This window comes from Stegodyphus dumicola, chromosome 7 (genome assembly GCF_044657685.1).
Source record: "Stegodyphus dumicola isolate Sdum_Otavi_A_Nest chromosome 7, ASM4465768v1".
Taxonomy (NCBI): Eukaryota; Metazoa; Arthropoda; class Arachnida; order Araneae; family Eresidae; genus Stegodyphus; species Stegodyphus dumicola.
In genome coordinates this window covers 204247793-204262967 of record NC_140774.1, presented here as the reverse complement: position 1 = coordinate 204262967, position 15175 = coordinate 204247793, and the positions used below count along the sequence as shown (strand labels likewise).

At 33.6% G+C, this 15175-nt stretch overlaps 1 protein-coding gene across 1 annotated transcript; it reads right to left on the bottom strand.

Moving 5' to 3' along the window:
- Nucleotides 1–1831: 1831 nt before the first annotated feature.
- LOC118200655 (uncharacterized) lies at nt 1832–14884 on the bottom strand. Its single transcript, XM_035372617.2, has 3 exons — nt 14729–14884; nt 4160–5732; nt 1832–2265 (listed from the first exon to the last, which is right to left on the bottom strand). The coding sequence occupies exons 1-2, from the start codon at nt 14741–14743 to the stop codon at nt 4164–4166; spliced, it is 1584 nt and encodes a 527-aa protein (XP_035228508.2). The 5' UTR covers nt 14744–14884; the 3' UTR covers nt 1832–2265; nt 4160–4163.
- Nucleotides 14885–15175: the final 291 nt, after the last annotated feature.

Here is a 15175-nt window from a genome sequence, read left to right as displayed (position 1 = left end):
TTAATTTGCATACTGAACGTGGAAAATCTATAAGAAAAACTGCTGAAACAGTTAACTTGGGTCATTCAACAGTTTTCAAGATTATTAAAGGATATAAAAAGAATCATATGATTCAGGATAAAAGAAGACCTGGCCGACCATCAAAGCTATCCAATGGAATAAAGCGAACTATCGTTCGAAATATTTTTAAAAAATCCAAGAATGAGTGCTCCTAAAGTTGCTGCTGATTTACAAGCATTATATGGAGTAATTGTTAATCCTGAGACTATTAGAAGAGTAATTCGATCTGCTGGATATCACGGTGGAGCAGCCAGGAAAAAATTCTTCAAAATGAAAAGAATAGAAAACTCAGACTGGTTTTCGCAAAATCCAACATAAATAAGAATTCTGATTACTGGAATGAAGTTATATTTTCTGATGAGAGTAAATTTAATATATTTGGTTCTGACTGTAGAATCTTGGTGTGGAGAAAACCCAGGGAAGAATTTCGTAAACATAACTTGGTGCCAACAGTAAAACATGATGGAGAAGGAGTTATGGTATGGGGGTGTATGTCGTCCGCTGGAGTTGGTAATCTTGTTTTTATTGACAGTATAATGGATCGGTACAATTATATTGACATTTTAAATCAAAATTTGAAATTTTCAGCACGAAAATTGAACTTTCATAGCGATTTTAAATCCTACCAGGACAATGACCCCAAGCACATTGCTTTGAACGTTAGACTCTGGCTGCTGTATAACTATCCTGAAATAATAAAAATACCACCACAATCTCCAGACTTAAATCCCATAGAGAATATTTAGCAAGAATTGGAATCAAGAATTCGCAAACACACCATTTCTTCAATACAACAATTAAAATCGGTGCTTCAAGGAGAATGGGGTAAAATCACTCCAGAAATCACAAAAAAATTAGTGGAATCCATCCCAAGAAGATTAAATCATGTTTTAAAAGTAAAAGGAAATCCAACAAAATATTAAAAACCTTTTAAAAAGTAAAATTTTTGGATAACTATTTGATGGAAAAGTAAGTGTCCCATCACTTACGTGAGATTTTTTGCTCCGTTCTAAACAATTATATTTTTATTAAATTAATATTTTAATATTTTGAGAAAATGTATGTTATGTAATAATTGTTACTAAATTTAAGTATGAAACGCACCCACAAAAAATTTTTACATGTTTTCTGAATTTATTTTACCACAGTTTCCTTTTGTAAAGCACAAGTGTCCCATCACGTTTGTGAGACACTGTAATAATCGCTGTAAACAAAAATTTGGTATTCTGTTTACATTTAAAACTCACTTCGCAGTGCTCTGATCTGATAAGCGTATGTCTTTATTTACTCAATAATTATTTACAAGAATTGTTCATTCTACTATTTTATGATGAATTACATAGATAGAACTATGATTTTACTTGCAAAGCTGTTGAACTTTGTTTTAGTATTTTATCATCTCATATTACTATTCTATTTGCATAAATTAACTGTGTTTCACTTCTGCAAAACTTAAAGTTACTATTCTGTTTACATTTAAAAATCATATCTTAGTGCTTTCATTGCCAGCAAAAAATTCGTCAAATTTTGACGGCCAAAATAATTTGGTGCCAACTTACCCCGCTTATGGAATATTAGCCGTTTTCGCGATTATTACTTGCAGTTTCAAGAGTCTGAATTATCCTTAAACATACCTATCTACTAACATAATTTTACATTATACTCGTAACTTCTTTTTAAGTTATGCGTTACATAATCAAGACATTACAAAGTATTAATGCGACACATTCTTAAACACTGAAATTTGTTAGGCATATCAACCACAGCTAAATACACATAATAATTTACTTTTTAATTTTCATCAAAATATAATACAATGCAACTTTCATGCCAACGTGAGAGACAAAAAAGATGATCCTTATTACTGTACAGGCTCTGACGGTTACAGTCAATCTTTCTGGAGAGTAAAATGTAACTGAACCATGAGAGGGATCGGACGCTTGCAATCTTCCTGCCACAAAGGGTATTTGCCACCAGTAGTTCAGGCATTCGTTGAACTCGAATGGAAACTGGTGACACATCAAGTCGTTTTAAAAGTTCATGATAACTTCACAAAGCAGGAACTTGCAAAAAATAATGCCTCTGATTTACTAATCATACCAGGGAACGTTCGTTTAGAACTGAATAGCAAAGTCTGTGTCGTCTTTCATACTGTGTTGCGGAACTTCTAAAACAAAGGAGAGGGGTATTGTACTGCTATTAGATCTAGAAAAGAGAAAAAGAAAGAAAAATGTAGTTTTGAGCATAATAATGTTTGCTTCATACAAAGTCAGTCAATATCAGAGAAATTACCAAAATATCAATATTTTTCTTTATTTGCTCGTTGTACCGTAGTAGCTTTACTATCATTACTTTATATCTAATTCGAGTACTTCTATAAGAGGTTTTTTTTTTTTTTTTTTGTGTGTTTTTCACACTCTTCAAATAATCATCAATCAAAATCGCAATAAAAATAAACTAGAAATAACTAGAAAAGGGAAAAAAGAAGAAAAATTTATTATTATTATTATTATTTTAGTAATTTCGTTCTCCTGATGAGGAGGGTCCTTTAGCTGCCTTCGAAATCGATTGAATGTTTTAATATATGTATGCCAAAATACAAAGTTGTTATTGCGCTTTTGATTGTCACATTGGCGTGTTTCTCTTCTATTCTAATCATCAAATGTTATTGCCATGTATTCTTTTTTAAAAAATGATGTAGCATATATAAAGTTTAAAAATATATGGCAACATTTAATACTCTATAAGAGCAGTTCTCAACCTTTTGATTGACAAGCACCATCTGAACAAAAACTGAAAACCTTTAGTACCACCACCACCACTCTTGAACAAAGCTGAGATCGCATAAATTTACGATTGTTAGAGAAAAAACTCAATCAGGATGTTGGGGTTTTAATTTTTGAATTTAATAGTTAAAAATACTTTGCTTCTTTGCGTACCACCTATTTTGTCTTGCATACCACCGGTTGAGAACCCCTGCTCTATAAAGTTTCTTTCTTTTCGCGTGTCTTCGTGGTGTAATTGGAAGCATATTCGAGAGGTCCAGGATTTGAGGGCGTTGCACGTCTTTCACGTCTCCTGCTTCAAAAAAGAAAGAAAGAAAACCTAATGAATGTACAAGTGGCACCCGAACTGAAAGGTGGTGGACCTATCTCCTGCCACGAAAAACAAACAAAAACAAAAAAAAAAAAAAAAAAAACTTAATGCCTCTAGAACTCCTTTGAGAAGTCTAAAGATACGCTTGCTTGTTTTTAAATATTTTGTGATTTTGCTGTTTGTGATATACACCCTATTCTGATTTCCACGTCGCCTCCTTTCCCCCCCCCAAAAAAAACCTAATGATTCTACAACTCTCTCGATAATTATAAAGGTATGTTTGCTGTTTTTGAATATTTTGTGATTTTGCCGTTGAGTTTTATATGGCAATATACCATTCCAATTTTCCAGTAAGAAGGAAAATAATTAATTTGGTCTTATAAAAAAAAGTCCTGTCGTCATTATTTTAGTACTGCTTAATACTAAAATATAAATGCAGAGAGTGACACTGTACAAAAATGTTTTCCTTTTATGCAGATCAAAAGCAATTTCTCAACATGCTGTTCCTCTCGATCTTTCTTTGGTAATCCCCCTTTGCGATGTAAGCCGATTGAATAGCGTCTTGGTTCTTCAGAATCGTACTTGTCAAACGGTATCGGTAGCCAAGTCCCGGATGCGCATGTTGTCTTTATTCTTTTCAACAATCTCCTTTTCACCTTCCATGGTTATCATAACCTTTTATTGTTGTTTGTATGTTTGTTTTTGTTGTTCGACTGTTATCATGAACTCTCCTAAAACTCATTTTTGATGAATTAGCAAAAGATTTACGCGGGGGGGGGAACAGAATCGCTTGAAATTTCAGAGTTTTAGCGCAGATTGTTTACTGAACAGTAGACGCTCACGGGCAGTCGTAGCATATTGTTTCGAAAGAAATGAACTTATCCAACTGGAGACGTATTCCAACAAAACTTTTCTCCTCCTTATGGGACTATACCGAAGTGCCATTGTAAAAAAATGCATTTTTCTATATTGTTATAATTTTATTAAAAATATAAAATATTACCTTTTCACCATGACCAGTCATTTCCTCCGTAGCTGGATACGCCTCCAAAACCTCCTTTGCTGATTCCATTGCTTCCTCCATAGCCTCCTCCCAATCCTCCGCTTTTTCCTCCTCCGCTGCTTCCACCGTATCCTCCACCTAAGCCGCCTTTGCCTCCGCTTCCATTTCCATATCCTCCCCCGCTTCCGCCACCGTATCCTCCGGAACTTCCACCTCCGTAACCTCCTGATCCACCTTTGCCTCCGCTTCCACCTCCGTATCCTCCTGAGCTTCCACCGCCATAACCACCTCCTTTTCCTGAACTTCCGCCGCCATATCCTCCACCTAATCCTGCGAAACCTCCTTTTCCTCCGCTGCTACCACCACCATAGCCTCCTCCGCTTCCACCTCCGTAGCCTCCTCCTAAACCGCCACCGAGGCCACCCTTTCTGCTATTGCCTCCTCCGTAACCACCACCAAGTGCATCTCCATAGCTTCCTCCTCCTCCGCTGCTGCCTCCATATCCACCTCCAAGTCCACTGCTTAATAATGCGGAATAGTCATCCCCACCGCTACTTCCGTAACCACTGTCTCCACCACTGCTTCCACCGTATCCTCCTCCTAAGCCACCGCCATAGCCTCCTTCGCTTCCACCACCATAACCTCCGTCTCCTCCACCAGATTTTCCACCTCCAAGACTACTGATGCTGAGGCCAAGAAGAGTAATACCTCCTCCACCTCCACTGCTGCCTCCATATCCACCTCCTCCTCCGCTGCTGCCTCCGTATCCACCTCCGCCGCCGCTGCTGCCTCCATATCCACCTCCGCCACCACTGCTGCCTCCATAACCACCGCTGCTTGCACCTTTACCTCCACTGCTTCCGCCATATCCACCTCCTCCACTGCTTCCACCATATCCACCTCCTCCACTGCTTCCACCATATCCACCTCCTCCACTGCTTCCTCCGTATCCACCTCCAAGAGAGATTACACTGATTCCAGCACCTCCTTTGCCACCACCGTATCCTCCAGATAAACCACCTTCGTATCCACCGGACGAACCACCTGAAGATCCGCCTCCAACTCCTCCGCCATATCCACTATCTCCTCCACCTCCTTTTCCTCCACCGCCACCATATGCACTACCAAGGTCCAGAGATTCACCTCCGTATCCGCCACCAAGGGATACTGCTTCATAACCACCACCTGAGGACCCACCATAATCGCCTCCGATGGATGCACCTCCATAATCACCACCGGAAGAGCCTCCTCCGTATCCGCTATCGACGGAAATGCCACCACCATAGCCTCCACCTCCACCAGATGAGCCTCCGTATCCACCTCCACCACCAGAGGAGCCTCCGTAACCTCCTCCTCCTCCACCACCTTTGCCTCCTGAGTTCAAGGAAACTGGAATCGCCAAGAGAATAGTAGTGCCTTTCCCACCACCTCCTCCGCTTCCACCTCCGTAGCCGCCACCGCCACCGCCGTAGCCAGTTGCAGCTGCTACGAGATCTTTAGTGCTTGTTATAGTCGCTTTATTTTCAATTTTGGCACATGATACACTCAGAATCAGGCAGCTCAGGGCCCACAACTGTTTCAAAGAGAAAAACTCCTATTATTTCTCGGAAATTTAGTTCACATGAATAAAATTACAAAATTCAACTCAATTTATAAGACATTTATTAATAAAAAAACCCCAAACAGGGCCCAACAAGTAAGCAAAAGCATGGAAAATTAAGGATTCCATCAGAGGTAATCATTATGGTTTAGTTTTCTTATTATCCTCTATGTAGCTGAAGAAAACAGAAGATATCTCCTCTTAGACAGGCCTACACAAAAAGAGGTGTTGTAGGGCAATAATCAGCTGAATCTAATTACATCCATTTTTTCCTTCATCTTCACGAACTTTAATGCAGAGTTTTAAAGTTTGAGATGTATACTGCTTGTTAGATTTTATTGTAATTTAGATTGCTTTTCATCTACTTTCTGTTTATAAGTTAATTTTACAATCTTACGAAACTCAGTGTTAGATTGAGTAATACGAACTTTATTAAAATGTTAGTTAACCTTAAAATAAACGGAAGAAAAATAATAATATGATTTTAATGAATCCTAATCTAATTTTACGAGTCCAACTAGTAATTAATAATAATTGAAATAAATCTGCGTTTAAATCAGTTTACTAATTAATCACAAAATAAATTTGAAAGAAAAATTATCTTGCGCCTTTCAGAACAACAAGGAAATGTAAAAGCATTCTAATTCGGGCAGTGATAACATTAATTGCAGGGTTTGTTAATTAAATTCGAAAGACATATTAATTGCGTTGTGCCGGTTGTCAACACACGTCTTTAATATCACTGAGCTTTCTGATTAATTTTGAAACGTTAATATCTTGCGCTTTGCAGACTGGCAACACAAAGCTTTTAAGTTACTGAATTTTTTCACGATTTCTTTTATTCTCAGATTTTAGCCTTTTTATCCTCAAATTTTCTTGACTTGTTTATTTTTAATTTAAATTGCACTAAGTTAATTAATGGTTAAATAAGCATATTAGAATTATCCGAAATACTAATATTTAGCTGTCAATATGTTTGAATTACTAAGTGCAACAATTACAAATGTCTTGCTCTTATCAGACTTTTAATTTCAGATAGAAAATAAATAATTTAGAATTGTTTTCATTCTTTTTAGTACATTCTTTTTATATCGCTGAAATATTTTACGCTTTGCCGAGGGACTTTTATATTGCTGAGTCTTTAATTAAAGAGCTTTTTTAAATTCGCACAAAATATAAAGTAAATCAGAAATTCGGGCTTTGTTTCAAATTCGGTTTTTAAGAGAAAATGCATTTTGCATCTCTTTGTGTCATTCGTATCGAAAGATGAGGCAAAATGGTGCTTTAAACAAAATAATAATAATAATAAAGGATTAGTAACAACAATAGTAGCACCATCAAAGGGAAAATAAAAAAGTAAAATATATATATATGAATTAAAAGTTTTGTATTTTTTTGTATTTTGGGAAATAAAAGACAGTATTAAATCATTAATTATGCCTTAGGGATTTTGAAGAATGTAGAAGTTTCCATGTTTCCTAACATTTGTTCCCTTTAAAGATGTATTTTGATTAATTTTAGCGGATCCGAATTCGAAATAGTGTTTAAAGGGTGATCGTCGATGAATTACAGCTAATTATTTGTCGGATTTAACTCATTTTCGTAGAAAAAAAAAAGTGACTTTTTGCATTTATTAGTGCAACGGAAATTTAAAATCAGATACTTCTTAATTCCTGAAGAATAAAACCTTTATTTGGAAGAGAAATATAATTTCGAATTTCGTCAGAACAAATAAATAGAAGTAATTTAAAAATTCCATTCAAAATTATCTATTTTTTAATGTGAATTTCTATGTGAATTCCTTTCTGTAGTTGAAATCTACCATATTTTTTAACTTCAACCATTAATTAATTTGATCCTTCATAAACTGCAAAGCGTTAGAAATAAAATATCGAATTAGAGATTATAAACAAAATATTTAAACTATTGACTAACTCGGTGGCCTCAAACTGCCGGCACACGAATACATTTCAAGTATGGAATTTTTGAAAATACAGTATTGTATTGTAAAGATTTCAAATTTGAGTTGTTTGAAGTCCGAGTTTACAGCATTTTCATTCCGACTGGAAAACAACACGACTAACATCTACAAATGGAGCTTATTAATTTACAGTATGATATAAATTTATTCAATGACTTGAAGGTACAGGTTTTATTAGCATTTATTCATACTTCTGTCAAAAAATAAATACGCTTGGTTACGAATTTTTTCACTAAGAATAATCGCTTTGTTAGCCCAGAAGGGCTATAAATTTCATTTTGCGGCGAAAACATTGAATGTCCATTTTACTTTTCAAATTGTTACCACCAAATATTATCGCCCTGTGTTATATTTAAAGAAATTAAGTAATGAAAAATCTGTATAAATGTATGTATGTATGTTTCTCGCATTGTGATAAAACAACGGTACATAGAGGCTATCCAATTTTGAATCGCATAATCCTCTACCGAACAAGACCATCTGGAAGCCCTAATTTGGAATTAAGAATTTGTTTTATTACCGATTTCATATTTTGTCGAACACTAAAGAATTTTTAATTAACAAACTCAACGATTTCAAAGCGAGCAATGGCAACACTGTGCGGAGGAAAATATCTCCAGCATGTATGACTGTGTATCGGAAATTCTAAACATATGCTCTTTTAAATATTTTCTGATATTGCTGTTGCAAACACACAAAAGTAAAGGTAACACACAAAACGCTAAAAGACGCCCCTTTGGGCATAATATAAAATCTGAAAGCTCTCAGATTTTTCCCCCCTCAAGTTTTATCGCACTTAATGAAGTTTCATAATTTGTTTATTTTTAGTTTAAATTAAAGTAAAATAATTAATGATTTTAGTATTAGCTTTCAATATATTGTGTAACCAATAAGAGATTCTTGAAGGTAATAATAGATTTCAGATAGAAAATAAATATAAATTTGATTTTTTTGCAATATTATTATTATTATTATTTATGTATGATTTGATAAAATTTATTAAACGAAATTAAAAATTTCTTTAAAATATTTTTTACTTTGTTCATAAAAATTTTTCATTTTGCTGGGGGGAAGAGTATCTTTTCCCGTGAGCTTTTTGAGATTAGGCATCTGTTCCACATGTAATTTTACTTTGAGACTCATCCTATATAATTTCCCTTTTCCCCAAAATAGTTCTTTTGTTTATGACACGGAGTATATATACTCCGTTATAAACAAAATCAGAACCCGTCAGGTACTTTGTGAATATTCTTTACGGTTGCATCACAGGTAAGGCCGTAATGGGACTAAGTATACCGACCAAGTATCGAAGTATCAAAATCAGAAACGCTATATATGTGTTTCTTGATGTTGTTACACTCAGGTTGAAGCCATTCAAGCAAATTGTTCTAACGTAGAAGGAATTTACAAACGAAAAGAGAATGAATGAAAAATAAAGCGAATTTTGAAAGGCAGAAAATAATGCCAATAAAGCATTTTCAACACTTTGTTGATGTGACGTGGTAGTAAAGCTGTAGTTTCCTCATTAATGACTGACATTAGCGAATGAAATATTCCCTTTAAATGAGCTTGTTTGCGGCCATTAAAAGTAGAACATCGCCAAACGATTCGGAGGCATTGACATTGCGCTTCCATTCAAACATTCAACCAACGAATGTCTATTTATTTTTGGCCTAAATATATAAACAAGTATTTTTCTAGTATTAGAATTTCTTTTTTGTATTCCCAACTTGCTTATTTGCGTAAGCTAAATGTGTTTATTAATAAATACACTTACAAATAACGATTTCTTCCTCCTTCTTTCAGATTTATGTTAAGCAAGATATTTTTTTTTCGACGTACGGTTAATGGAAATCCATTAATTAGACCATTATATAATGGTCTAATTTTTACTGTATTTAAATAATGAGAAATCAATATATGTGTAAATATTTTTCTCGAAGTGTGGAAGAATGGTATCACGCAGAGCCACCCAGTTTTGATAGGTGTCATATAGTCTTGCACCCGAATATGTCCACCTCAAAGACGAAATTTTGATATTCGAATTAATTTTTTTATTTATTTATTTAATATCTGTTCCGAATTTAAAAAAATTACGTTAAGAACTCAACTATATATAAAAGATTGATGCTATTGAGCAAAGCGTATTAGATATTTATGTTTCAACTTTTATCAGAAAAAGCAGCGCTATAAAAGGAATGTGTTGCCACTGGACAAAACGCAAAATATATTATTTCGAATTTATGAACAAAATTCGAGTTGGACAACAAACTCAAAATTTAATCAACAGTTTAGAGTTAATTTATTTTAATTAACGTTATTATGATCTGCTCTGTATTTTTAGTAAATTTGTTACGCTAGTTTAAGAGTAAATGGTTTGCTTTTATCGGGATTTAGCAAAAATTTCCTGCCACCGTAAATATCGTCTGCGCAAACAGTTCGCGTTAGCGTGTTTAATCATATTTTGTCAACCGAGTTTTGGCATTTGAAAGCAAGAGACTTGTTTTAGAACACTGTGCTGTGAAATTTGTAAACAAATATCGTTATCATTAAGTACAAGGTGTCTGAAATGGAACTATCACACCACCACATTAGAAACATCATTTACTTCCAGTTCTCTTGCAAAAAGTCAGCTACAGATTGTCACCAAATCTTGTGCATAGCTTTAGGTGCTAATGTTGTATCATATGACACTGTGATGGTTTAGTACCGAAAGTTCAAAAACAAGGACTATGACATTCAAGAAGCAGAGTGCTCAGCCTACTGATGAGGCCCGCCTGCGAGAACTTGGGAAAGAAGATCAGTATGCAACCACTCGAGAGCTTGCTTAAGGAGTTAAACGTTAGTGCCATGTGCATTAGTCGTACTCTACGTCGCATAAACTTGACGTACAAGTTCAATTGCTTGAACTGACTCAAGCAGATGAGGACAGACGTGTTCGGGCCTACACTAATTTGCTCGAATATGAAAGCAAGGATAAAATTCTGGACTGGATCTTCAATTGTGATGAAGTAAGCCCGTGTACCTTTTTTCACACCTGCAGCTACATCTTGCTGATGCTATCTTTCATTCTGCACAGGACATTCGAAATGAGATTGTTCTGTTTTTGGACTGGCGGCCACCAGTTTCTGGGCAGAAGGCTTTGTTGGCAGCAAATTGTGTATTGGTGGGGATTACTACCCACACTATAGGTACTGCTTTCATTTTTTTTTTTTTTTTTTCCCTTAACATTATTAAGAACGTTTTTTGGCTGAAAACCTTCGTTACAATCAGATACTTTCAATATTTGAGAGAGGAATTAGAAATTGCTATTTTTGCATCTAAACTTAGATGAATTATTCCTGTTGCTATGATTTTAGAAAGCAGTAGTTAAATTTTAATATTTTCATAAAAAAGTAAGAATTTACGAAATATCAAGTATTGGAAATTTTAGATTAAGAAAAAAAAATTTTTTTTTGCATATAACTTGTATTAACCCTTATCATTATGTAATTAAGCATGATAAAATTTTTTACCTATGAGCTTTTTAACAAGGGGAAAAAAATACGTACTTAAGCGAAAAGTAGGGAAAGGTAATATACTACTATAACATATTTTTAGAGAAATTTTAACGGAAAAAACTGAACGAAGCTAGAATTTTGAGATATTTCTGCAGAAAAAGAATGTAAAATAAGGGAAGAAAGCCTTTATGCATTAAATTATAATACTTTTTAAGGTGAGGGGTGCTTTTTTTAGCATTTGAAATCCATTAACATTTAAAAACTATTTTTATTTAAAAATCATTTTTACTTTTGATTTTATTTTAGTACATTTAGGGCAAAAAATTTATTATTTTTCTGTTGCAAGTGATCAAAACGCTTGCACTTCTCACAATACTTGTAAAAAGTAACTTTAATTAACGCCTCCCTCTCTTTATTGGCGCCCGATTTTAACTCTTCCGTCATCACCTAGATGATGCTAGTGCATGCGATAAAACTACGAATGAAATGATCCAATGTTCTTGAAAAAGTAATAACGCGATAAAAATACGCCCAGTAGTTTTAGATTAATAACAAATTTCTTATCAATTATTAAAATATATAAAAATTATAAATAATAACTGTTATTTATGTAAACGCATTTCACTTTGAATTTATTGCTTCTTACTTTCACGCTATTTTTTCCATATGGCAGATTTTTTTGCATATATTAAATCCGCCTTGTTTTCATTCTAAGGTCTAATGTAATGCCTATATTAGTATGATTTCTTTAAATAATTTCGATCTTTAAAAAAGTATTTTGTGGACTTTAATTAAATGTATAAATTAAAATCATATCTAGGAAACTTTGTATGTGTGAATGTTTATATATTCCTCGTACTGGAGAAAAACAGCGGCACCATAGTTTTAAACATAGTCCTCCACCCGAATATGTGCACCTCAGAGCACGGATTTAAAATTTCGGAATTTATTTTTTATTTATTTCGCATTTTAAGGGACTTTTGTTTAAGAACTCGGCAATATAAAAGCTTTGTGTTGCCGCTGGGAAAAACTATTTGTTTATCTTTCTAATCAAATCAGAAAAATCAACGATGTAAAAGAAGTGCAACTCGGCAAAACGCAAAATTTAATTAACAAACTTCGCGATGTAAAAGAAATATGTTTTTCCTGTCCGAATTGAAATAGATTTATCTTCCACGCGACACTGTACATTCAGCAAAGCGTTGTACTTAATTTTTCTCTCAAATTTATTCTGATATTAAGTAACAAACTAGGCGATTTGAAAGCAGTAAACACAGATTCATTTCAATTATCATTATTTACTAGTTGGATCAGTGAAATGATATTAACTGGATTCAGAAAAATTATTACATATATTTTTCTTTTTTAAAGTAACTATTTTAAGCGGCTAAAATAACTTCAAATAATCATAACATACATAACACACCATTAATTAACAGACATTATAAAGTAATTTTAATTTCATCTTTGACGATTTTTAATTAGCGTTATTAGAAATCATACATTGTTCTAAGCATCTTTTTGCCTTGATCAGTCAATGATGGCAAATATTAAATAAAAATTTGATAAGTTTATTCGTTAATACGTTTAATTTGGGAGAAAAAAAGCGGATTTGCAGCAACTTCTAAATTTTATGAGAATAATAACCAATAAGTAAGTATTTTGAGAGTAGTTTTGAATACAAATTAATAAGTTATTAATACAAAATTCTGTAATGATATTCTTATATTTTTAGCCACGTTTAAATCTTTCCAGCATAGGTAATAAACAATAAACTAAATAACATGAAGCTATTTAATAGTATTCAGATATTTTTTAAACAAAATACTATTAAATAGCATTAAAAATTCAAATTATCTTTTTTTAATATCATATAAAAATTAAATATTTAATTTTGTTAACTGACATAAATATAATGAATTAATATTAAAAGCGGCTTTAATAAATTAGTTTTAGATAAATAATTTCCCTCGTCAGAATCTAATATTTAAATTTAATTTAATGAACAGTATAGAAGACTGAATTTTAAAGATAAAATATTCTTGTATGTTACTGGCATAAAATGCTTTTCAATTGAGACAGTTATGATATATTGGAAAGAGCAAGAAATAAAATACAATAAAACATATATATCTAATACATAATTACTGTTTGGAATAAATCTTCAACGTTAGGTTTTTTGAGATAACTGTCTCTTTCCCTAATCGAAGACTATTTTCAAAAATTAAGTGCGGCTTTATAGAGCAGTCTTTAATCTTTTGGTGCTGTTACGTAACGTTGTGCTATTAAGGTTTTTTTATTATCCATAAGCAAGTGTCTTCCCGAGACATAAGATCTTCAATTCCTCATGGCCTGGGTTCCATAAGGTTTAATTAAATAATGAAGGATCTGTATGTACTATTAAATAATGAAGAATCTGTAAACGACGGCATCTAGAGCCACCAAATTTTTGATACCCCCCAACATGTGCACTTCGAAGACTGAATTTTGAATTTCGAATTTGCTTTTCATTTATTTCATATTTTATACGACATCGATGAATTTTTTAATGAAATCTCCGTGATTTAAAAGCAAGCAGTGGCAACACTGTTCTAAATAACTTTTTTTTTCTCAAATCTTTGGCGCGCTGAACTTTTGCAATTTGATAAAATTTAAGATGTTTTCTTTCGCTTTTAATCATCAAACTCGGCTGTTTAAAAGCAACAGCATGTTGCACCTGCCCGAAATGAAATACTTTATCTTCTACGCACCAACTTTTTGCTATTCGAAGAAGCGTAAGATATTTAACTTCAAATTTAATCAATCTGTTATAGACGGATCAACAAATCGAGCGATTTAAAAGCAATAAATATTCTTGAGAATATTTTGTCTACTTTTTAATGTATTTGATTTAAGCAAAAATGCGTTTAAATCACGAGATATCGAATTAGAAGCATTAAATATTTTTATGAACTAACGCTAAATGGATTCGCTAAAATCATTCTTTATATATAATTACTATTTTAGGCGCGCTTGCTTTATAAACCGAACATTTTAAAGGGGGAAAGATTTATGTAATAAATTGCATATTTATTTTTCTTCAGGGTAATGCATCTGGGGAGTTTAATTTGACTAAACTGAACCTATTTCTAATGTATCTAACGAATAATTTTATGAACATTTTCATCATTAAGAAAAGATCTCTCTAACGCGATGTAACATGTATTTGGATTAAAAATAAACTTTGCACGTCATTTTTTCATTTTTATCTTTGTGATAGTATACGTTTTTTAACTCTTTGAGAATTTCTGAGCAGAACTGGCCACTTTACGAAGGATATTTTAATCCATGTACGAAACATCCACAGCGCAGGAGAATTTTAAAATCGATATTCTGGTATTCCATGAGTCGAAATCCTTTAACGCTCGAGTCATTTCTTCTAGAAGGTGATGGGATGACTTAGTGAAAGTTCTCTAAATGTACATCGAATGAAATTGAGCAAACCTTACCTTTAGAGATGCCATAGTCAAAGGAAACCAAATGCACTGGAACTATTCAGTCACGGAAAGCACTCTGAAGCTTCTTGGCCAGCGACGCGCTTATATATCCAATGGACGTCCGCTGGACATAACACTGTCCCGATTTCGTCCATCCTCCAATGAAGATGAGAGTCCATTTTTATTTTTACATTTTATTTTTGCGTTTCGCTTGATCGGGGAAAGAAAAGGTAACGGGAAAGAGGGGAGGAGGAGCGGAATTAAGACAGGTGGAATACGAACCAGTTGTTTTCTTTATTGTACCTTTCTCCCTCCCCCTTTTCTTATAACCGGGTTAATTGCGCAAACGCCGTTAACTGCAGACGATTGCAGAGAAGATGGATGAATAGATAGATGCCCAAGGAAAGAGTTTAGTTTGTGGAGACTTTTGCTTTTTTTTTTTTTTTTTTTTCCTGGAAC